At 38.6% G+C, this 24056-nt stretch overlaps 2 protein-coding genes across 13 annotated transcripts in view; one reads left to right on the top strand and one right to left on the bottom strand.

The window, feature by feature from the left end:
* The window catches only part of rusc2 (RUN and SH3 domain containing 2), a 41074-nt gene extending 33889 nt beyond the window's left edge, over window positions 1-7185 (bottom strand). For both annotated transcript variants that reach the window (XM_054611000.1, XM_054611001.1), the window contains exon 1: window positions 7074-7185. The gene's annotated coding sequence lies outside the window, so the exon portion shown is untranslated. The remainder of the gene's footprint in view (window positions 1-7073) is intronic.
* A 3921-nt stretch (window positions 7186-11106) lies between these two features.
* On the top strand, window positions 11107-14144 carry LOC129101417 (uncharacterized). Of its 11 annotated transcripts, none has more exons than XM_054611237.1 (8): window positions 11107-11212; window positions 11295-11347; window positions 11518-11702; window positions 11790-12113; window positions 12704-13006; window positions 13044-13788; window positions 13871-13925; window positions 14041-14143. In XM_054611237.1, the coding sequence occupies exons 1-7, from the start codon at window positions 11196-11198 to the stop codon at window positions 13897-13899; spliced, it is 1656 nt and encodes a 551-aa protein (XP_054467212.1). In that variant the 5' UTR covers window positions 11107-11195; the 3' UTR covers window positions 13900-13925; window positions 14041-14143. The 11 variants fall into 11 exon arrangements, with proteins under 11 accessions (XP_054467212.1, XP_054467210.1, XP_054467208.1 ...); XM_054611235.1 differs by having other exon boundaries at window positions 11757-12113; XM_054611233.1 differs by having other exon boundaries at window positions 11518-11789; window positions 11829-12113.
* Window positions 14145-24056: the final 9912 nt, after the last annotated feature.

The raw sequence follows: 24056 nt of genomic DNA, 5'->3' as shown, positions 1-24056 counted from the left end.
ATTTCAGGTGGTCATTCTGGATGTTTACCAACTTATCATAAAATAATGAGTCTTTTTTGTAATGTATTTGCCACATGGTGAATATATATATATTTTGTTTTATGTTGTTAAACCTGAACACAACATCATATTTGATTGTATATCAGCTTGTCTTGACTTTGTACCACATGTACAGTATCAGTTTGACTGGGATGTTAAGTTTGTCGGCCATATTTAGTTGATTCTAACGAGTTAAATGTATCATAATTTAAGCACGGAAAAAAGTGCAGGTGGTTGATAGGGTTAACAATATCGTGATATCGATAGTTAAGTAATTAAACTAATATTCAATGTTTTTTAACTGTATATCACTGTAAAACTATGATGGCGGTCAAGGTCAAATGCGCTGCAATGGCCCAGAACATTAATATTTGGAGAAACATACCGCAGCATCAGAACCAATGGAAATATCAAAAACACATACGAAAATCAAACAAATACAACAAAGGAAACGTGCCGCTTGCTTTCCAAAAAACAAACACACTCTCTCTACTTCACGTTTTCCCTCGGGGGTCTGGAGAACTTGTGTTTTGTTGACTGGATATGCAACATTCTTCTGATGCATTTGTTTTCGCCTTGTTTTGACTTTGCAACGTTTTGGTATTTGCAGCGTATTTTTGCTGTTATTGAATTAGCAGAAAAAATATGAGTCATTTAAGCTACAAAATGTCCCAATTTTTGGGGGAAATCATCATCAAACAAGAGGACATCTTTACAGTTGTTAAGCCAAATATATAAAACGAATAAAAGCCGCAATAATCACATTGATGAATCAACTCCAAGTCTGAATGTCTGAATGCATGACTGGGCGAGTCTTTACTCCTTTAAAGCAGAGTACTAATCTCTCCATCAAGCTAATGTGTCTGCCAGAAACTCTGGAACTGCAAATGCAGCGCAGAAGCAGAGTCTGTGGAGCCAAATAACGAGGAACCAGTGATGCATTCAGTGCAACTTGAGGCTTGAAAAGGTTTATATTTATATGAGCGTCAACTATAATCACAATATTGAAATTTGTTCCGTTTCTTATACTTGATGGCGAACGTTGTTGCCTCTGTCTCTCCCTCCATATTTGTACCATGATTCAGCAGCTGAACTACCAGTCATGATGTAATTACCAGACTGTTGTTCAATTCCAGCCTCCACAGTATATTGACAGCGTCCCGTGCTCTTTCACAGTCAGACAAATTAGCCTGAAATACAGAGCAGGCCCGAGCAACATTCATCTGATGCAGCAACACACACACACACACACACACACACACACACACACACACACACACACACACACACACACACACACACACACACACACACACACACACACACACACACACACACACACACACACACACACACACACACACACACACACACACACACACACGCCTTTAAATCAGTGAGGCATTGCAGGCAGAGAGCCATAAAAGAAACAGAACTACCATAACAAGCCAGAGGGCTAAAAGCTGTGTGTCAATGTGTGTGACTCAAAAGTCCCAAAAAGGACAGCTGTTACATCAACCATGGACATATTTTCCTTTATAGACATAAACTATGGTCACGTCTTTGCTCTTTGACTCATGAATCACAAAGCCAGCAGAGGAAGAAATATTCAAGTAAGTAAAAGCACAAAAACTACGAAGTCAAATACTCCATTACATGTATCAGCAGCAAAATGCACTTGAATATGAATAGTAGCAGTGCAGTGGTGATGTTTTCATCAAGCTGAATTATGTCCTTTCACTTGGACTCCTAAAAGGTAGTGGTAGAGTACTTTATTACAACTTAAAAGAAATCAACAGAAGTTGTATCTACAAAATGTGTGCTGAATCAAAAGTAAAAGTATTTGTTATGGAGAGTTGGACTACAGTACGCATTAGTAAGCATCAGTTTAATCTTTTCATTATAGGCCGAGCGATACTGGAATTTTGAGGCCGATACTGATATTGATATTTGGAAGCCTAAAAAATACAATAGTGATTTATTGAATTACATAAAAAAGAACATACACAAACAATCTTGACACAAATAGATGTGTATCAAAACTGCAGCTGGACCGATATATCGGCTGACTTATTGTGTTTAAGTGAAGAATAAGTATGAAATATAAATGAAAAGTGCAATCAAAATTTTACTTTAATACAGTACTTGACTAAATGTATTGTATTACTTCTACACTGCTGCCAACACCATAGTAATCAAAAAGGACTTCATAGCCTTTCCTCTGATAGGAAAGATAAAAGGACCCAGAGCGGCTCCCTGAGGAACTCCTAGAACCCTGACAATACTTTTACTTACAGACAGAAACGTTGCATCAACATCACAAGGTGGTTCATGTTCAGGCCAAACCATCGAAAGCCTGCAGAGGCCACACGTGGGCTCAGCTGGCTGTGAAGCCACACAGCCGTATGACTAATATCAGTGGTTTATTTAACTGGTTTACACAAGGTTCAAGAGTCTGAAAAGACGGTCTCACTTGCAGGTTTTAAAACCACTCTTTTGATTCCACTGCTGACATTTGACACAGAGAGGAATTTCCTTTAAACACATGAGCTGTTGGACATTAAATGCCTTGCTTAAGGGACACTCAAAGCTATTTATAAAGGATTGTGGTCACAGACTCACTTTGAACCGCAATGGATTTCATACAAAGCGTACGACAGCAATTTTCATGAACTTACATTAAGATAAATGTACCTTTTTCACGAAAAATAAATACTTTAACTTGCAAATAAATATTATTTAGTGCACACATTTTAGGAAGACACTTTTTTAAATGTCATGGCTGCATCAATGGGAATAAGATGGTGCAAGCTCCGAGTTTCACAAGCACAAGTTGTGTAGCATGCTGGGTTTTCTTTTTGTTTCGTTTGAAGTGCCTCAATAATAAGAGTTTAGACAAAAAAAAAAGGCTTTCGGCATGTTGGCCCAACTTAAAAAGTTCTCAAAAATAATAGTTAAATGTAATCCTTCAACATTGGACAACCTTCAAAACAAGCCAAGTAAAGCATTCAGGCGACGCTGTTTTGCACTGATAACAAAGAGTGTTGAAACAGTCTATTGGGGGGAAACTAGATAACAGACAATAGGAACTGCACGATATCTGGTATATGGTGTTTTTACTAAATCAGAGATACTCACATCACAGATTAAATCACACACAGAGAGAAACGATGCACATCCGGCCTCTGCAAGCCCTCGGTTACATAACACATTCAGAGAGACACATTCTGAAATCCGGAAGAGCAGCTGAACACTGAGAACAGGCCCGACGACCGACACGCTGAATCAGCCGTGGTTTAAGAACACGTGCACGGCCGCGACGTTGAGGCTTTTAACTTGTAATCTCATGATTTGTAGTTCGATAGCTACAGGTGGCCTTCTCACACTGGCTGGTGACGCAGACGGATCCATCTTTGATATCATAAGGGAGAACTGTGCCACAGTAAATGACTTTTATTATGATTAGAGCTACTTTTTGTCAATAAACAGCTTTATGTTCATGTTATTAGAAAAAATGCAAATGGCTCATCTCTAACTTTTAAAAGTGATAACCAGGCATCAGTCTTTAGTTGCCGAAACTAAGAATAGGATTGCCATTTTAAGTAAAGTTATATTTTTAGTAATTAAGACATGATAATGTGCAGCATTGTCTGGTTACTGTTCAAATGCAGCAAACATTTTTAAACTTGTGTATTTTGGGGTGCACCTTTTGCTGATCTGCTGTCCCTGTTTTTTAGATGTTAAAAAGTAGTTGCTACTGATGGCAAGAAGGACAAGAATTGGTCGCCTTACTGGTGAGCCCTGCATTCACTGGTTCCAATCTCAGTTGGGATGATTTGCTACACTGGGTTTTGAGCAGTTGCAAAAAACAAGTAAATTGAAGAAGACAACTTGATCCCTGAGAATTTGTGAAATGCAATTGCGTGTTTTGCACAAAACAGATAAAAAAAATCCACATAATAATCAAGAAATGAAATGATAACCTAAATAATTGTTAGTTTGATGTTGAATATCAAGTCATCAATCATCTTTTTCATTATCTGCCAATTTTTATCTTGATTCAGTCAATCCTTCGGCGCAGATTGTCAAAAAAAATTGTGAAAGACGTTCTGTTTGACCAACAATTCAAAACTCAAAAGATATTCAATTTAAATCTATGTTAAAAGAAAAGCATCAGTAGCAACTACTTTTTAAATCCTCATAAGATGTTCAGCAGTTAGTGTTTGCTCCAAAAAACTTACCTACACAATGAATCAATTATGAAATTTGTATTTATTTTATGTCAATAAAGTAAACAATTAATTGACTAGATTTCTTTGTTCTAGTGCAGAGGATGTCAGACTCTACAGTTAACTTTAGCCTTAAAGGGAGAGATGAAAGAAGAAAAAGTGACTTTGTTTCAGTCACTGACCATCTGATCAAAGTAGAGACTTCAATTTGTATTTTACAGAACTAGCTTCAGGTTTGAGGACCAACAGTCAGTATCTGGACTCTGACATTTACTTTGGTGAGACTGACCTTTGAGATTAAGTGACAGAGGTGTTGGCTAACCAAAAGGAATCCAAACAAATGACTTAAGAAGGAATCTGATGTGATAACATCATTGACATTAAGTCATAGATTTAAATCCCAGTGTGACTTTTTTCTCTTACAAACAGTGACACAGTTTGGGATGCTGGTGTTGATTTGGGGTAATATTGTGACCTGGAACGTTACTCTAAGCCTGCTGATCTTCAAATCTCTCCATTGATCTCAGATCAGGTTCTTTAATCTGTGACTTTGATGGATTTCTGCTTGAATTAATGTGTTTTGCAGGAGAATCCAATCAGTACATTACTGTCTTTCAACCAACTACTTAGCTGAACTGATACAGGTAGATAATCAGAGCAAAAACAAAAAAAAAATCTGAACTTCGAACACAGTGCTTTCTCCTCCCCCAAAACATACTAGGCCTACTACTTATATAACTACCAACAACAATGACTTGCAACTGTTTCTGCAGAAAATCTCTAAAAAAGGTTCTGGAGAACAAGATAGAAAAATAGAAATGACATAATAGAATGATAACCATGCCTTGTAGTCTTCAATCCTGAGATCATATATCAGCTAGTTTCTAAAAGATCAGAGTCAGTTCGGATGACCACCTACTAAATGAACCTATATGTTGTAGATCTGCGTGGATTTTATTGTCTACTGTATTAAACAAACTAATCAATAAAGGAATAAATAAATGCTGCAGTCGTCTATGAATTATGTGAAAGATACAATATAAATATCAGCAAACAGCTAAGTCCCTGTAAACACATCACTATATACAAAATATGTCACTGAAAAATCACTTAAAGAACATGATGACTGTGATTATTGACAATATTTCATATAAACATTAACCTGCCAAACTGACTGTTAATGTTGTTAACATGACACAATGGTATTATTGTTGTTTATCTCATATTGCATGAAATGCACCTCATAACACCAACCAGCAAATATCACCAGAATACAGCAGGAAGTACGGTCAGTCAGCTTTCAGAATAAAAGCCTGGGAGTGTGCACTAGGAAAAAAAAGGCTTGTATCAACAACAATCATTTAAGAATAGTCAAATCAACTCATAAAGAAATGAATATATGGCTATGTCAATGTATTTCCAGAGGTCTTAATAATGAGTAGGTATATATCTTAAAATATGCATTATTTTTTAAATAAAAGATAAATATGCAATTGTTTTCTTTGAGGTTGTAGACCTTACTTTTAAGACTTTATCCTTGATTTAAATTGTTTTTGAATCCCTTTTTGTTTTAGCATCTCACTCTTTGTATGTACAAATTATTGTTTTTATTTGCCACATTAAACAACCCTGTTATTATAAATTAGATAAGATAAAATAAGATAACATAATCCTTTATTCGTCCTGCAGCAGGGAAATTTACAGGATTACAGCAGCATAGAGGATAGTGCAAACAAGAGGCACAGTAAAAGAAAAACAAGATAAAAAAAAGTATTATAAATAAGCAATAAAAACAGAAAAGAATCCACAATAACTGAAATATTAAATATACAGACAGAAAACTATTATAACTATAATTGCACAGTGTGCAACATTTGCAAGTTGTCAAACGTACGTTAAATGTATCATGTTACTCTTCTTTAAATGCTTCACCTCTCACTTTTTAAAATGTCTGTGTCTCATTAGATATGCTTAAATATTTCTTAACTATCCACATATATTTATTTTATTTATATTGTCTTTTCCCAACCCTCAACTATATTTGCAAGTTGTCAAACGTACGTTAAATGTATCATGTTATTCTTCTTTAAATGCTTCACCTCTCACTTTTTAAAATGCCTTTGTGTCTTATTAAATATGCTTAAATATTTCTTAACTATCCACATTTATTATTTTGTATTTATATTGTCTTTTCCCAACCCTCAACTATATTTGCAAGTTGTCAAACGTACATTAAATGTATCATGTTACTCTTCTTTAAATGCTTCACCTCTCACTTTTTAAAATGCCTTTGTGTCTTATTAAATATGCTTAAATATTTCTTAACTATCCACATATAATATATATATATATATATATATTATTTATATTGCCTTTTCCAACCCCTCAACCATGATTCAACGGGCTTTTATTTTGCTAACTAGAAGCGGAAGTCACGCCGCGTTCACGGCCGCAGTTGTTTCCAGTGATATCGGGTCAATACGGTGATAACGTGTTTTTTGGGGGGGGGGCGCAGGCCGCTGATTGTGACGTCGAAGCAGTCCAGTTAATCACAAAATAATAAAAGAATGATTTCAAAAGACTAATTGTGTATTTTCATGCAGTAATCACCCCAATAATCCGCATATAAAACGAACCAAAAGATGAGTTGAAACCTTTCCCAGCCGCCTTCTGTGGTGCATTTGCGGAACATCCAGGCTGCGTCTCTCCCCGTTGTGACCGACCAAGGCATCTCTTTTTCGGCCTCCGCTCTGCAGCTTCTCCCCCCCCCCATTTGACCGCATAGCCCCATTGAAACACACTCACCTTGGTGCAGGTGGTCGGTGGTCGGTCTGTCTGCGGGACAAAGCATGCGTGGCCGGGCGGGAGGGCTGCTAGTCCTGTTATCCGTGCGGGGAGACTGATGTCTCCGTGCAGGACTGCGGGGCAGACAGCGGCGGTGGTGATGGGCTGGACCGGAGAGACGCGTCATCCTGAGGTCACTGGTTTTATTAGAATATAGTGAATAATAGAATAGAATAGAATAGAATATGATAGAATGTAATGTAATGTAATGTAATGTAATATAATGTAATATAATATAATAGTATGTAATATAATATAATATAACATTGTGTTATATTATACACTATTATATTATATTATATTATATTATATTATATTATATTACATTACATGATATTATATTATATTACATTATTATATTATAATATTATATTATATTACATTATATTACATTATATTATATTACATTATATATTATATTATATATACATTACATTATTATATATAGAATATATTATATTATATTATATTATATTATATTACATGATATTATATTATATTACATTACATTACATAATATTATTATTATATATATATTACATTATTATATCATATGATATTACATACATTATATTATATAGTATAATATATATAATATAATGTTATATATATTATATTATATTATATTATATATATTATATTATATTATATTACATTACATTATATTATATTATATTATATTATTATAATATTATATTATATTATATTACATTCTATATATTATATTATATTATATTATACTATATTCTAATAAAACCATGACCTCAGGTATTATATTATATTATATTACATTACATTATATTATATTACATGATATTATATTATATTATTATATTACATTATATTATATTATTACATTATATTATATTATATTATTATTATATATTACATATATTATATTATATACATATATTATATTATAATATATCATATTATATCATATATATATTATATTATATAATATTATTATTATTATTATATATATTATATTACATGTATATTATTATTATATATATATGATATTATATTATATGTAGTAATATAATATAATATAATATAATATAATATGTATATATAATATAATGTAATATAATATAATATAATAATAATGTAATATATATAATGTAATAATATATATAATGTAATATAATGTAATATAATATAATATCATATAATATAATATAATGTATATATGTAATATAATGTAATAATAATAATAATAATATAATAATAAATATAATATAATGTAATGTAATATAATATAATATAATATAATATATAATGTAATGTAATATAATATAATATAATATAATATAATATAATATAATGTAATGTAATGTAATATAATATAATATCATGTAATATAATATAATGTAATATAATATAATATAATGTAATATTATATAATATAATGTAATGTAATATAATATAATACAATACAATACAATATAATATATATATAATATATATATTATATCATATAATATAGAATATTGTATAATATAGAATATTGTACAATATTATATTTTATTATATATATATATATATATATATATATATATATATATATATATATATATATATATATATATATATCAAGACAAAAAATACTGTCCTGACATAGTCAAATAGTCAAATTACACCCAACTGTTCCTTTAACGAAGACTTTACAAAGACCTAAAGCCTTTGTCCAGAGCAGCATCTCAGATTAAGTAAACTAACCATCTATAATGTTCAGCTGATCACATTTCTATCTGGAATTGAATCCATTTATTTCACTTAGCTCTCCTCAGCTCCCTCTCAGTCCTGCTGACGGTCAGCAGTTTAACAGAGTCTCCTTTTATGAAACCTTTATGTTTCCTGTGGGGAGAACTGTATTATTGCTGCAGCAGTGAAGGTCACAGTACAACAGATTATTAAAGATTTTTTTAATAACAGGTGAATCTTACTGTGACAGTGATATGACCTGTGCTGTGTCAAGCATTCATAAATTCAGAGACATATCTTTTTAGCTCCATCTGCTGGTTATTTTATGTTTCTGCATTTGACAAAAAGCACATTTTCAACCTAAACTCTTACTCCGATAGATTTCTCCCTGTAGTTCACCAACGTCACTAGGTATCCCGCCCTAAAGCATACTCTGCTTTATGGTCTATTTGACTCTAAATGTACCATAATTTACTAAATGAACATCATGCTGTCTTAAAGAAGACTTGAAACTAGAGATTGAGACCATAAACTCATGTTTACAATGTTTACTGAGGGAATAAATCAAGAGAGAAGTAGAGTCATTTTCTCATAGACTTCTATACAACCAGAGGAGTCGCCCCCTGATGGCCATTAGAGAGAATACAAGTTTGAGGAAATTCCACATTGGCTTCACTTTTCAGACCCGGAGGTTGCCGTCTTAATTTAAACACAGGTTAAAAGTGGTGTTCGCTGCATCGTCACAGTGAGATTAAAGCTTAATGCTAAAGTTATCAAATCTCTAGAGACTTGACTGATATTTTAAATGTATCAAATGTAGACTATTGAAACTGAAGTGTTGACATTTTTCTGGCCACCAAGTCCATGATTCACTTTTCTTTAAGCTCTGTTTTATACTGCACCAAGTCTGTATTAATTACTGTAAAATGTGGTAGAACATCCGGGTATTTTTGGCATACTGCATTTGAAATACTATGTATTGGGAATTACTAAATATTTTCTGGCATACTAAATAATATGTAGTATGGGTATTGGAAAGCACAGTTTGTTTCTCTGTTGCTTTGAAATTCTTCTTCTTCTTCTTCTTCTTCTTCTTCTTCTTCTTCTTCTTCTTCTTCTTCTTCTTCTTCTTCTTCTTCTTCTTCTTCTTCTTCAAGGTTTTATGGAAGCCAGCATCTGTTATGTTGCATTGCTGTTCATTATTATTTGTAGAAAATCAAAGTTGGAAGTTCTTGTCCTTAAATTTTGCTTTGAGCAGGACAGGCAATGTACAGTTGGTATTGAGAGCTTGAGAAACGGGTTGTTAAATCGCTATGTGCTTTTACCAACAAGCAGCTGTAAACATATGAAATAATTGATTCTCTTATTATAGCAGCTTAAAGTGTTTTTGTGATTTTGTGAAAGTCTGAAAATCCACTAAGCTGAGGGGAAAACGATGGTGGTGCTCATCTGGTTTGAGATCTGGTGACTGTGTGAAGGCTTTATCATATGATTCACACGATTTTCATTCATGCCTTGTATTGAAGTATTGCATGTTTCTTCACTCATTTATTTTAATTTGTCACCTGTTATGTGCACTGATACACAAGTATGTATTATCAGGGTAGACAATACTTTTTTCTACCACTAGATGGCACCATCTGACATGAAAATCCAGAAGTTTAAGGCAGCGGCGACATTAAAAACACATTAATAGTTATATGGGTTTAATTTAGAATGAAAAAAAATGTTTGGGTTTATTGTATGTGCCGACATGTTCTTGAAGATCTGGGTCAAATACCCTTCTTCTACAGAGGGAGTATGATATGGGTAATGTCTGCTGTATCTGTCAAAGACTGCCATGTAATCTCAATCTGTTTCAATTGAGCACTTCATGTAGAGGTGGTCTAAAGTAAGTAAATACAATTCTATTTGATGCTCTAAGTGATATGGCACAATTGCAGTCATCATTGCAACCATGGATGTTTGCAAATTAATAATAATGAACTTAACAATCACAAGTTTCGCAAAATAAAACTTTACCTGAACAAAGATGATAAACTTTGTGCACACAAACGCTCTGAACATGTGTTTTAGGATCAACCCAGGCAACTACTGTCTAGAGATTGTGTCTCTTTTGCAGAAGTGACAATATTATAAATGAAGGACACCTGTATATCAAAATGAACCCAGCCTCATTGCTCCCACCTGTTTCCAATCAACCTGTTAGGAACAGAGAGCTGTGATTGGCTGTCAAAACAAGTTTAAATAATTGCTTTGCAGGTTTCCTGCCACTGCACCACTGTGGAAAGAAGGCAAACATTTGGTTGTGTTTTGTCAGCTGAAGTCAGATAGAGGCTTTTCACTTTGAATTTGATCGTATCTCTGGCTGAAGCCATGGGACTTGTTCTACGGTAACTTTGAAGCAGTTCTTTCTGAGCTAAACTATTATACATTACTTGAGATTGTTGTTTTAAAACTGGCTTTCTTTTGTAGTGTGGTGCTGCTATGTCTGCTGCTTATTGGAGAGCTTCAGGCAAGCTTTGAATGTAAGAGAAATTTAAATTACACTCATGATGCAAAGTTCTAAAGTCTTATTTTTGAGTTAATGAATTTGAGAACTGCTCATATAAGATGTTGACCTCACTGACCTGGTGGTTTTATAACTTGGTTTTTCAAAAGAGGTGATGGTTGACCTTTTTGAGTGATTTACCAACAGCTTCGTATACGGGCTCTGCACCTAAAATTTGGGACATGGGCTACCCGTCCGGGCCTCAGCCCCAGGTCCCTGATTACCTGTCCAAGCCCCAGGTCCCTGGCTACCTGCCTCAGGTCCAGGTCCCTGGATACCCGTCCAAGCCTCAGCCCCAGGTCCCTGGCTACCCATCCAAGCCTCAGCCCCAGGTCCCTGATTACCTGTCCAAGCCCCAGGTCCCTGGCTACCTGCCTCAGGTCCAGGTCCCTGGCTACCCATCCAAGCCTCAGCCCCAGGTCCCTGGATACCCGTCCAAGCCTCAGCCCCAGGTCCAGGTCCCTGGCTACCCATCCAAGCCTCAGCCCCAGGTCCCTGATTACCTGTCCAAGCCCCAGGTCCCTGGCTACCTGCCTCAGGTCCAGGTCCCTGGCTACCCATCCAAACCTCAGCCCCAGGTCCCTGGATACCCGTCCAAGCCTCAGCCCCAGGTCCCTGGATACCCGTCCAAGCCTCAGCCCCAGGTCCCTGGATACCCGTCCAAGCCTCAGGTCCAGGTCCCTGGATACCCGTCCAAGCCTCAGGTCCAGGTCCCTGGATACCCGTCCAAGCCTCAGCCCCAGGTCCAGGTCCCTGGCTACCCATCCAAGCCTCAGCCTCAGCCCCAGGTCCCTGGATACCCATCCAGGCCCCAGGTCCCTGTCTTCCAGTCCAAGCCTCAGCCCCAGGTCCCTGTCTTCCAGTCCAAGCAGCCTCTCTCCCAGTCCCAGCAGCCTCAGCCCATGCCCCAGCAGCCTCGCTACCAGCCCAAGCCCCAGCCCATGCCCCAGCAGGCACGCTTCCAGCCCCAGCAGCCTCGCTACCAGCCTCAGCCCATGCCCCAGCAGGTGCGCTTCCAGCAGCCTCAGCCCATGCCCCAGCAGCCTCGCTCCCAGCACCAGCCTCAGCCCATGCCCCAGCCTAGCTACCAGTCCAAGCAGCCTGCTACCACCCCCAGCAGCCTCGCTACCAGCCCAAGCCCCAGCCTCAGCCTATGCCCATGCCCCAGGAGCCTCGCTACCACCCCCAGCAGCCTCGCTACCAGCCCAAGCCCCAGCCTCAGCCCATGCCCCAGGAGCCTCGCTACCAGCCCAAGCCCCAGCCCCAGGTCCCTGATTACCTGTCCAAGCCCCAGGTCCCTGGCTACCTGTCCAAGCCTCAGCCTCAGGTCCAGGTCCCTGGATACCCATCCAAGCCTCAGCCCCAGGTCCCTGGATACCCGTCCAAGCCTCAGCCCCAGGTCCCTGGATACCCGTCCAAGCCTCAGCCCCAGGTCCCTGGATACCCGTCCAAGCCTCAGCCCCAGGTCCCTGGATACCCGTCCAAGCCTCAGCCCCAGGTCCCTGGATACCCGTCCAAGCCTCAGCCCCAGGTCCCTGGATACCCGTCTAAGCCTCAGCCCCAGGTCCAGGTCCCTGGATACCCATCCAAGCCTCAGCCCCAGGTCCCTGGATACCCATCCAAGCCTCAGCCCCAGGTCCCTGGATCCCTGGATACCCAAGCCTCAGCCCCAGGTCCCTGGATACCCGTCCAGGCCTCAGCCCCAGGTCCCTGTCTTCCAGTCCAAGCCCCAGGTCCCTGTCTTCCAGTCCCAGCAGCCTCTCTTCCAGTCCCAGCAGCCTCAGCCCATGCCCCAGCAGCCTCGCTACCAGCCCAAGCCCCAGCCCATGCCCCAGCAGGCACGCTTCCAGCCCCAGCAGCCTCGCTACCAGCCTCAGCCCATGCCCCAGCAGGTGCGCTTCCAGCAGCCTCAGCCCATGCCCCAGCAGCCTCGCTCCCAGCACCAGCCTCAGCCCATGCCCCAGCCTAGCTACCAGTCCAAGCAGCCTCGCTACCAGCCCAAGCCCCAGCCTCAGCCCATGCCCCAGGAGCCTAGCTACCAGTCCAAGCAGCCTCGCTACCAGCCCAAGCCCCAGCCTCAGCCCATGCCCCAGGAGCCTAGCTACCAGTCCAAGCCCAAGCCTCAGCCTATGCCCCAGCAGCCTTGCTACCAGCCTCAGCCCATGCCCATGTCCCAGGAGCCTCGCTACCAGCCTCAGCCCAAGCCCCAGCCTCAGCCCATGCCCCAGCAGCCTCGCTACCAGCCCAAGCCCCAGCCTCAGCCCATGCCCCAGCAGCCTCGCTACCAGCCCCAGGCCCAGCAGCCTCGCTACCAGCATCAGCCCCAACCCCAGCAGCCTCGCTACCAGCCTCGTGGCAATTTTTTCTCTCGTCTTCCTGCCCAGACTGAAGCCACACGCAGTAAGGGAGTTCAACAGGGTGGGTTTTAATATCTGTAAAATGTCCATTGTTAATTTTATTAGTTGATGCATGTCTCATGTTGTGATTTTCCCCTTTTTAGAAGAGGAACAACCTAGACGATGGCATTAAAGGAAGATTTGGCTACAACCTGAGGGGTAAATGTATTGTAAAATCCTGTAGTTTTAATCGGGTAAAAAAACAATATGTTCTGCCCTTTGCTCATGCTAATTGCCACTTACCTTAACTACTTCTAACTTGTGTTCATTTCAGGCAACATCTCGGGTGTTTCAACTGATGGGAATTGTTGACCTGAAGCTTGTACCATGATAGTCTTTTAAGAGAAATAAAAATTTATTTTGCAAAATTGTGAGGCAATCAACTTAATTTACAAGATGAAAGGGGTTCTTTGGTCCAGACTCTGTAAGGTCTTGGCAGCCTTTGGGCCGTTCAAAACTTGAAATCCACGAGGTTCTTTTCTAACCTTTGACACCACAGTGTGGCGCAGCTTGAACGGCCCCTTTATTTTTGTTTTCATGCATGTGGACAAGGGTGAAAAGCCTATGATTTCACAGTATTCCTCCAGCATATAAAGACTTGGTGCGTTAACATAACTGCAAACAAAAGATTTAATTGACTTTGCAAGTGTTTTATATGTAAATAAATACTTCCCAGTTTGTAAGACCACAAAGCATTTAGTGACTACATGGTAAAACCCAACAGGGGAAGTATTTATTTATTTTTTTAAATGCAGACTATAGTTCATGTGAATAAGCGTGTAGGGTTCACTTGAATTGGTTTTTTGCTACTACTAGTGTGCCCTTTAATGAGAAACTTTTACAGGGAGCTCTGTCTCATAAGGTGTGAGCTGCACAAACTGCTATATTCACCAGTTTAGTCAAAGTTTTATGGTATTGCACTACAGATTTTGTTTCTACCTCCGACCACTCTGCAAGAGCAAGTCGTTGCCTGAAGTCGGTGCACAAGTTTAGTTCATTTCAGCCTGAACCACAAGATGGTACTGATTAGCTCCAGTGCTGCCTTTACTGATGTTTGTAAACTTATTTGTGTAGTGAAATCATGAAAAATACCTATTGGGTTCAAGTGTATAAGTTAAGTGATAAAACTGTATTTATCAGTTTTTCTTGCAGCAGTTGTATTCTGAATCCTTCTGTAACAAATATTTGTCAAAACTTTTCAAATTACCAGAAGTTTGGTCAAATTTGGCAACAGACCACAAGTGTGTTTTTGATTTGATTTTAAAAAGTAAATATTACTTTTACAAGTTGCTTTTATAAACATTTCTACATTGGATTTTCATGGCCTGGTACATACACCACATTTTGACTGATCTTGGATGAGTTAACATAAGTCAAATGCACTTTATCAGGCTTGTCTTTATCGATTGTGATGGCAGATCCAGTGGAAAGCATAATATTTGGGTTACAAATATTATTTTGCCACAACTCGTGGTACTCGGACTACCGCAGGTCCTTCCTTCCGGCTGCTGTCAGGTTGCACAACCAGCTCGGCTCCCAGTATACCACACATACCAAAAAAATCTGTGCAATATAAATACACTGTGCAATAATAGTTATAAAAGTTTCTGTCTGTATATATAATATTTCAGTTACTGTGGATTCTTTACTGTTTTTTACAGTTTTTTTTTATTGCTCATTTGCTTATTTATAATACTTATTTTTGATCTTGTTTTTTTTACTATGTCTCTTGTTTGCACTATCCTCTATGCTGCTGTAATCCTGTAAGTTTCCCCGCTGCGAGACTAATAAAGGATTATCTTATCTTCTTGCTCCTCATAGTTGTGTGTGTGGCAATGCTTACATGAAATATTAAAATGTGGTTTTAAGTTGTGAAACTAACTGAACATTTGTCTGTGGTTATTTGGGGTATTGCGGTTGGAGTTTGAATTTAAGCTACAGTACCAGTCAAAAGTTTGGACACACCTCCTCATTCAATGGTTTTTCTTTATTTTTATTTTTTTCTACATTGTAGATTAATATTGAATACATCCAAACCAAGAAGGAACACAAATGGAATTATGTGGTAAACAAACAAATGCTCAACAAACCAGAATATGTTTTATATTTTAGCTTCTTCAAAGTAGTTGAATGAGAAGGTGTGTCCAAACTTTTGACTGGTACTGTATATGATGAGAATGACTGAAGATGCATACAATGAACAAACCCCTAGAGGTTTCCAGCTGTTTGTCTTATGTGTGATTTCTACCCCACCTTTTGACTAGTACTGTATCTTAAAACATGCATTATTTTTTAAATAAAATATAAATATGCAATTGTCTTCTTTTGATGTTGTAGCCCTTACTTTTAAGACTTTATCCTTGATTTAAATTGTTTTAGCATCTCACTCTTTGTATGTACAAATTCTTTTTTTTTATTTTCTGTGTGTCCAAACTTTTGACTTGTACTGTACTGTACTGTCACCACAACAAAATACAAAAAAAAGGTGTTCCACTCCACCTGTCTTTCTTGTGCGGTGTGATTCAAATCCCCACCCTTTACTGCAGTCCTTGAACGCAGCATAAGAGCCGCCCAGCTCTGCAGGATTTCAGCCTGTAGTTGTGCGGTGTTTGCCAGTGACAGCCATCCCTCAAACCCGCAGGACCCCCCCTCCCCACTCTGGATTGTGCACCTTTCTCCTCACACCTGTACTTTTTCTTTTCTTTTTTCTTTAAAGAAAACGATGCAATGAGGAGTAAAGTAGAGGATAGTTAGGATCAGTGCCTGGCTGTGCAACAGGCAACCGGTCTGCAGACGCACTGACGGCTCATCGGCTTTGGAGGAACTGTTGCACAGAAAGAAACCCTCCGCTGCGATGTCCCTGCTGTGTGTCAGAGGTGAGATCTCACTTCATTGTGCAGGTTGTCCTATATATATGTGTGTTTTTTTTTATTTTTAAATGATGAAATGGATAAAGAAAAAAAAAGAATGGTTGCAAAAAAGTAGAAGCTGGGTTAGTGATTTGCTGGAGGGGAAAAAGCAAAGTTAATCCTGTGCATTCAGGATTTTCTCCTATTAGAATATTATATTTTTCCTCACAGGATATAAGGATAAAACTTAGTGCACATCTATGCAATCAGACTGTATGTTGAGGGAGTCTTATCTGCCTCCTTCCACCACTAACATGTACAGTACCAGTCAAACGTTTGGACACACCTTCTCATTCAATGGTTTTTCTTTATTTTTATTTTTTGTTTCTACATTGTAGATTAATATTGAAGACATCCAAACTATGAAGGAACACATATGGAATTATGTGGTAAACAAACAAATGCTCAACAAACCAGAATATGTTTTATATTTTAGATTCTTCAAAGTAGTTGAATGAGAAGGTGTGTCCAAACTTTTGACTGGTACTGTGATGATGAGAATGACTGAAGATGTATTAAATAAACAAACCCCTAGAGGTTTCCAGCTGTTTGTCTTATGTGTGATTTTTACCCCTAACAGTGTAGGATTTCCATTTTTACGGTTTTGTTAAATTCAGTTTCCTGGATTGGGTCATGATGAAAATGCTGTGTTCTGTAGTCTGTATCAGAAGTGTAGATGGTGATCACTGTCCTACCACACAAACCCTGTTTATGGACTTTCATATGGAAGGAACACTTATTGGAGTGTGAATGTGTTCACAGTTGGGTTTAGAACAATGCGTTTCCTAACATTAGAGTGCATGGTGTTGGCTTTTAAGTTGTTCAATATATAGTATTGTTGGGTCATGGACTTTTTCTTGGAGAATATGTTCCTCTGAGTTTGATGAAAAGTTAGATTCGGATACTTAAATCAATCCAAGTAGGAACATAAGTAGAGCTAACCTGGAGCTAGAGCCTAGGCTGATATTCTTACTAAGTAGATATATTGTTTTTGTTTGAAAGTTATTTTATATGTTGGATGATAATTAAGAAGAAATAACAATACACAAATGCTGAAGATACTTTTGAGGTAATTGAGAAAAACAGTGTTGCTCACAAAAAGTTTCTTTTTTTCTTTAAAACATTCCACTCTGGACTTTTGTTGGTGACATTTTTATTCTAATTTAAGGGGTTTGATATAAAGAATGAATATTAGACGATATATCTCGTTATCAGATTTTTAAACTACAAAATAAAGTAACAGTCAGGCTATTCCTGGAACTCAAGCAAGAATAATTTACAACCAATAATTAAAGAGTGACACGTGTGTGAATGTTTGAAGTTAAAGCTGTGATTTTGGGCTGTTGGAGAAAAAGCAAGGCATTAAAAATGAGGAACTTTAATCTGAAGCGACAGAATCATACGTGTCTCTTTCTGACATGACTGAAGCTGAAGGCTCTCTGCTGTAAATGCTTAATGGCTTAAAATTGGGTATTTAAAGGGCCAGTGTCTATGTTTTTATTCGTGTTTAATCACTTGAAACTAAGAATTGTTGTGTCTTCGTTAGCTAAGAATGAGTCGCCATGTTGTACCGCCATGTTTCTACAGTAGCCCAGATGGGACAAACAAAACACTGACTCTACAGAGAGACTTTCTTATATTTAAGTTACCTGAAGGCCACGGACATTTTGTTGACATGCTTGCGAAACTACAGCAACATGAGCCTTAGAGTGCAAAACCCATGGTACCGCCAGCCACCGTTGGACTTCCGTTGCTCCTGAAGTAGTGTTATTATGGTATGGATGGCCTTCGAAAGGGGTTACTACGGTTAAGCATACATCTTTAACACAGTCTTGGAAAGGGAAAATTTGAGCGGAGTTGGTTGCAATCAAATCCTAAACACTGTACCTTTAAGGGTTTTTGAAACTAGATTGTAATTTGCTGAAGCAACAACGCGTTTTACTTACTTTTCCTGTTGACATTTGGTGCATTGAGCCCTTAAATGTGACCCCTGAAAACTAAACACTTCACAGGAATCTCTTTATGTTCAACTAGGACAATTTTAATGACATTTTTATGGTGGATGTCTTGAAAAAGGTTGGAAAAAACAGAATTTGCCTTTAAAAAGCTGCTAGTCCTTATGAATGTTTTTCATATCAGGGGGAAGTTTCAGTGTCTCATGATCATCTTCCAAATGATTTCCCTCTATGACAACAGTACATTACAAGGATGCTTTATTTTTTACGTGTGTATTGAATATTGGCTAAAAAAAAAAATCATTATGAAAAGATATATCTATAAATATCAACTTATAAAACAAACAACATATACACATATTCTACTCCAAATCTCATCAGGACCCATGCACTTGCTTCTGTTGTAGAAGAGAGGTACTCGATCAAAACCAAATGAGATATTGCTTCCTCCTTCCACAAGTACCGCCGAAGTGCCCTCAAGCAAGTCACTTGATCTGCAGCTGTTCAAGTGAAGCTGATCTGTGGCCCCGGAGCAGCAGGCTTTGGTTCTACTGGGCAGGTGTGGAACCGAAAGAATAATGAACAAGCTGACAACGAGCATGTGCATACAGACGGATAAAGTTGAGTTAATGGAAGATTAAAAAACACAATCCCACTCTGTCACCAGTTTATTTAACATTTTGGCTTCTTTCCAGATTACAAATTGCTCTTCTTTCTCAGACGTACTGATTGATTTTCACACCATCAAACTATTGTCTGCCTATCTCTAACTCTCAGCCTCTGGTGTATTGTTTCTCACCGATCGATTTTTTTTACCGTTTCTCATCTTCGGGTACGAGTGCTCCCTCAGGCTGGAGGGCCAACACCACCAACACCACCACCACCACCTCTAAACTCGTCTATGGCAGATTGATGAGATGGGGGTGAGGTCGCTGGGCTGGAGAGACGGTTAGGGTGAGGCACATCTGGGTCGCTGTCTGCTCAGCCAAGTGGAATTATATAAAAATAAAAGACCATTATTTTGTTTCAAAGCTTGCACAGACGTCGATGGAGAGTGTAGCTCACCTGTTTCAGGAAAACCTCCAGTGATTCCTGCACACGCACTTGAGTGTTTCACTCTTCTTGAGGCTCTTCTCGAGTGTTTCACTCTTCCTTTATAAGGTTACTGCTCTCATTTATCTTTAGAACAATATTCTGGCTGCTGATAAACTTGTGACTGTTTAGGTGGCGACTTCGGCAGAATCTTTTACCCAAAATGGATGTTTTTGTTGTCCGTTAACCTTAGATAAGTTGGTATCGAGTACTGAAATTACCCAATACCAAGTAGAATTTATTTGTTGACTAATCGGTTAAAATATCTGTTAAAACTTCACAAAAGTTTCTCCACAAAGAATCATGCAAAAGCACCTTTTTAAATCCTGTGTTGAACAAAGAAGTGCTCATTAGTGTCTTGGAAATAAGTGGATACCTGCAATCAATCATCTGTCCACCTGTTGAGGCGTCCTTGAGCAAGACACTGAAACCCAAATACCTCAATCGTGTTCAATTTTTTTAAATTAGCTTTACTCTTCTTGTCATGTTCCATCTTGTCCTTACAGTATATATGTCATTTTAATGTCTCGCTTCTTCTGTGTTTGGTTTTAATTCTGTTTAATTCTGACTAAAAACTACTTTATTTTAGTTTTAAGCAGACTTGGAGGTATTTGAAATATAAAGACGCTCCACTGTTTCTTAAAAACCTGTTTTTCTCCAAGAGGAATCTACCTGGGGAGGGAGTTCAGGTGACCTTAACACCTTACCCCGATTTAAACCAGGGTTCTGGTTGACAGTTCAGAAATCAGCTCACTGCAGGGAGCAGACTGTAACCTGGTTATTTAAGTGCATCTAAGTAAACACACAGATTCTCCTTTGGTCTTGAGTGCCACTTTCAGCTGTTTCTGTTGAGTGGATGGCTGTCCAAAGCATCTGACTTTGAAACCACGGCTCACATCTCGTCTCTTAGCAACAGTGGAAGTTGATCAATTTTCCCCATGTATGTGATTTGCGATTGCAAACTTTTTTTAGTAGTGGCGGCAGTCCTTCTTAAGTTGCCTTAAAATTGCTCTTTTGGGTCAAATTCACAGTCGAGTCAAAAGTTGTTGCTTTTACAACAAATCCATTCAGAATATGTGGTTTGTAACGACCTTCAAGAACAACTAGTAGAGGCATCTTCTGATTCGTGGCCCTTATCAGCGGGACAACAAAATGTGACTCTGCCTTTCGAAACTGTTGCAAATAAATATGTTTCTGTTTAAGATTTAGTGGAATCTAGCAGTGAGGTTGCCGGTTGCTACTAACTGAATACGCCTCAGCTCACCCTCTCCCTTTCTAATCATTTAGAGAACTTAAGGTGGCTTTTTGGTAATGTAAAAAACACGGAAGCCTCTCGTTAGAGCCAGTGTTTGGTTTGTCCCATAGATATAGAATAAGAGTAGAACGGACATTGAACTGTGTCATTTGATTGGTACGAAAATGGCGATTATTGTTCGTTGTTATGGTGACAACCACGTCAGTCAGAGTCGAAAGTGTTAGCTGGGTAACTAGCTAACGGAGGTGGAAGGGCCGATAGACCCAACGCTACCACCGGCCACCGGCCAACTGTTGGGCTTATTTTCTTTAACCAGTGTAGCATGGCGGAGTTAGCAAGCTTGCTAACTAGCCAGCTGTCCACTTATTAGCTAGTTGGTAGCTTGCTAATACACAGTTTAAATGCTTCACTGGTAAAATAAATAAGCGGAACAAAGTTGTCAGTTATATGGCGATATAAATGTGCTTTGACAAGAGTGTTTGGATGAAACATGAAGTTGTTACATTTTTAATCATTTCATTCTGTCTCCTTACGCTTTGTAACGTTACTACTCCACTCCTCGTTTTTAGTCTTTTCTGCAAAACCTCACCTCAGTGACTTGCCATAAATCGGTTTAGTTTATTGGGAAGTGAGCCCGCTACAATGGTCTCAGTGGTAAAATGGTAAAAATGGCCACCGCTCTGACCATCCAGTTTTGTTGATTTGATTGGGAATGTCCCTTCTACTCCTATTTTCCCCCTACGTAGCTATGAAGGGCTCGAATCTTAGTTTCCGGTGATTATACACAAATGCAAACATAGTTGTTAATATTATATTCTAATAAATCCCTGTAAATTCTACACGCTACAGTTTAATGTTCGGTAACCATTGTGGTCATGCTTTTAAAAAAAATAACACAACTTTGACTGTTGGCTTGAAAACGGAAAGCGAACAGCAGTCTCTCGACTTTGCAGCTTTATAACAACGTCACCTGACTTCCTCTTCTGCTCCCATCATAATTACCACCACAGCTGGGGAGGCTTTGTCCCTCTGACATAAACAAATGTCATTTTTGGGCGCTTGCCTGAACGACTAATTCTGACGTTCTGACGTTTTTCTCTTTGGAGGACAGTCTCTGCTTTTAAGACAGCTCGGCTAACCCTATATGACGTTTGAGAGATGTTTTTGTATTCCGTCATCCTCCTGGCTACCGACGACCCTATTTGACCAAAACCACAGTTTCTGTTTTTATCCCTGGAATAGCCTATTGTACTCTCCCTGATTAAAGCGACTCACACTTTCACTCTCAAAAGCAGTCAAACCAGAAGAGCAACATCATTGTTTCTTGATAGCCGTGACACTTTTCAGAGGCCATTTTCCTCCTTCCTTGTTCCTTGTTCCTTGTTGTGTGGAGGGCCCCTTTTACAGCCTGCATGGTGGCTGACAGCCCTCCAAAGAGAGTGAACGGCTGCAGAATGAAAAGCCGAAGGAGGATGGGAGGACACAGTCTCTTGACAGCTCAGTCGGTCCCGCACTCTATTTCTAGATGGCAATTAGCAGTGGAATAAATGCATACAGTAATGCTATTGAATAATTTGCAGCATGTTGAGTCATAAAAAGCATTAGACGAAATTATACTGCAATCATGGGAGATAAATACATGAAAGTGATGAAAATCAGGGGTTCAATCTCTTCTTCATTTGTGCAGGTCGGCACAAAAACAGGAGCCTTTTGTGTTTCGTAATGCAAGACAAAGTAATAATTTAAAGCATTTTGCAGGCCACCAGATACAATAGGTAAGGACTGTAGGTGAGGACAGACGAGGTCAGTGAACCACTGTGCTGGAATCACAGGGACACAAGTAAAGCTTCAGCAGCCCGTCTGGGGAGGGAGAGAGAGAGAGAGAGGTGGGGGTGGGGGTGGAGATAGATGTGGAATAATCCCTTGGCCATCTGCTGCTTTTGCTTTGCTGTGTGTGTCGATGTTTGTGTGTCGGGCTGTGGCTCACGTGGGATACGCACTTCACTTCCTTCACTTCCTTCTCCTCGTTCCCTCCTCCTTATGATAAGGCTACTTCCTGGTATGAGAAGCGCCTGCAGACCCTGACAGCCTCGATTTACACTTAATCTGTGCAGCTGGCCATGCTTTCTTCAGATGTGCTTAAAGAAAACCAATCCTGTGCAACGTTGATGATAAATAAAGATAGTGTTGGTGTGTTCATACATGAAGAATCAGGACGGGGAGGAATACTATGTTAGCTAATAGCACAGTTTACGAGAGCTCCTTTCATCACCACGGACAGCTCCTCAACAGGCGAAAAATGATGTTTTGTCTCTCAAAATCCACCAAAAGCATATGAGGTTTTTTTTAAAATTGTATAATAACACTATTAACCAAAAAACAAAAGGATTGCATTGAAGTGACATATGTTTTTATTGTCATATACCTTTTTAAAAATGAAACAAATCACATTTGTTAGTGTGCACGAGTAGATAACAGTTTCTTTTCACATCTAAAGTGGTGCATTTAGGCTTAATTTTCGACCAAACCACAGGTGGTGATTGTTGGAACAGTGGAAAGAGATTACTTAAATCAGCTTTGATCAGTTTGGTTTCTGTCGTGTTTGAATGAAGTGTTTTTTACAATCCGGAAGGTAAAATGTCTGTGTTTTTCAATGGAGTCTTGTGGCTCTGAGAAGAGCATTTTACATTTATGTTTTTGTACATTTATAAATTAAAATAATTGTAAAAATACCTGTTGATTTTGAGTTTGTTAGTTGAGTTAAAAGGCCTACATTTTTGTGAATCTGTATATTGTTTTAAGGAATGCAAAATCAATATTCCTACTTGTCCTGATGACGAAGGATCCTTGGAATTTGAGAAACTCCCTCTTTTGTCTAGTTATGTCCTCAGTACAGTGATGAGCTCCATCAGCTCCTGTTACTAAATATATAAGGCTGATATTAAAATCTGAGACCAGAAAGTGCCTCCGACTGATATTAATGAAATATATAAAAGACCTGGTTTTTGAAGGGGTTATTATTAGAGTTTAAGATTTGTATGCAGGGACAATACACAGTTAAACACAAACTTAATGACTA

The sequence above is a fragment of the Anoplopoma fimbria genome, chromosome 13 (assembly GCF_027596085.1).
Source record: "Anoplopoma fimbria isolate UVic2021 breed Golden Eagle Sablefish chromosome 13, Afim_UVic_2022, whole genome shotgun sequence".
Taxonomy (NCBI): Eukaryota; Metazoa; Chordata; class Actinopteri; order Perciformes; family Anoplopomatidae; genus Anoplopoma; species Anoplopoma fimbria.
Note: the sequence above shows the minus strand (reverse complement) of the source record. Positions and strands in the feature narration are given on the sequence as shown.

What these genes read in the sequence shown, in the direction of transcription:
- LOC129101417 (XM_054611230.1), top strand. An exon ending in CGTCCAAGCCTCAGCCCCAG is followed by an intron (nt 12,114 to 12,703) that starts GTCCAGGTCCCT and finishes CCTCAGGTCCAG; the next exon opens with GTCCCTGGATACCCATCCAA. An exon ending in CATCCAAGCCTCAGCCCCAG is followed by an intron (nt 13,007 to 13,043) that starts GTCCCTGGATCC and finishes CCTCAGCCCCAG; the next exon opens with GTCCCTGGATACCCGTCCAG.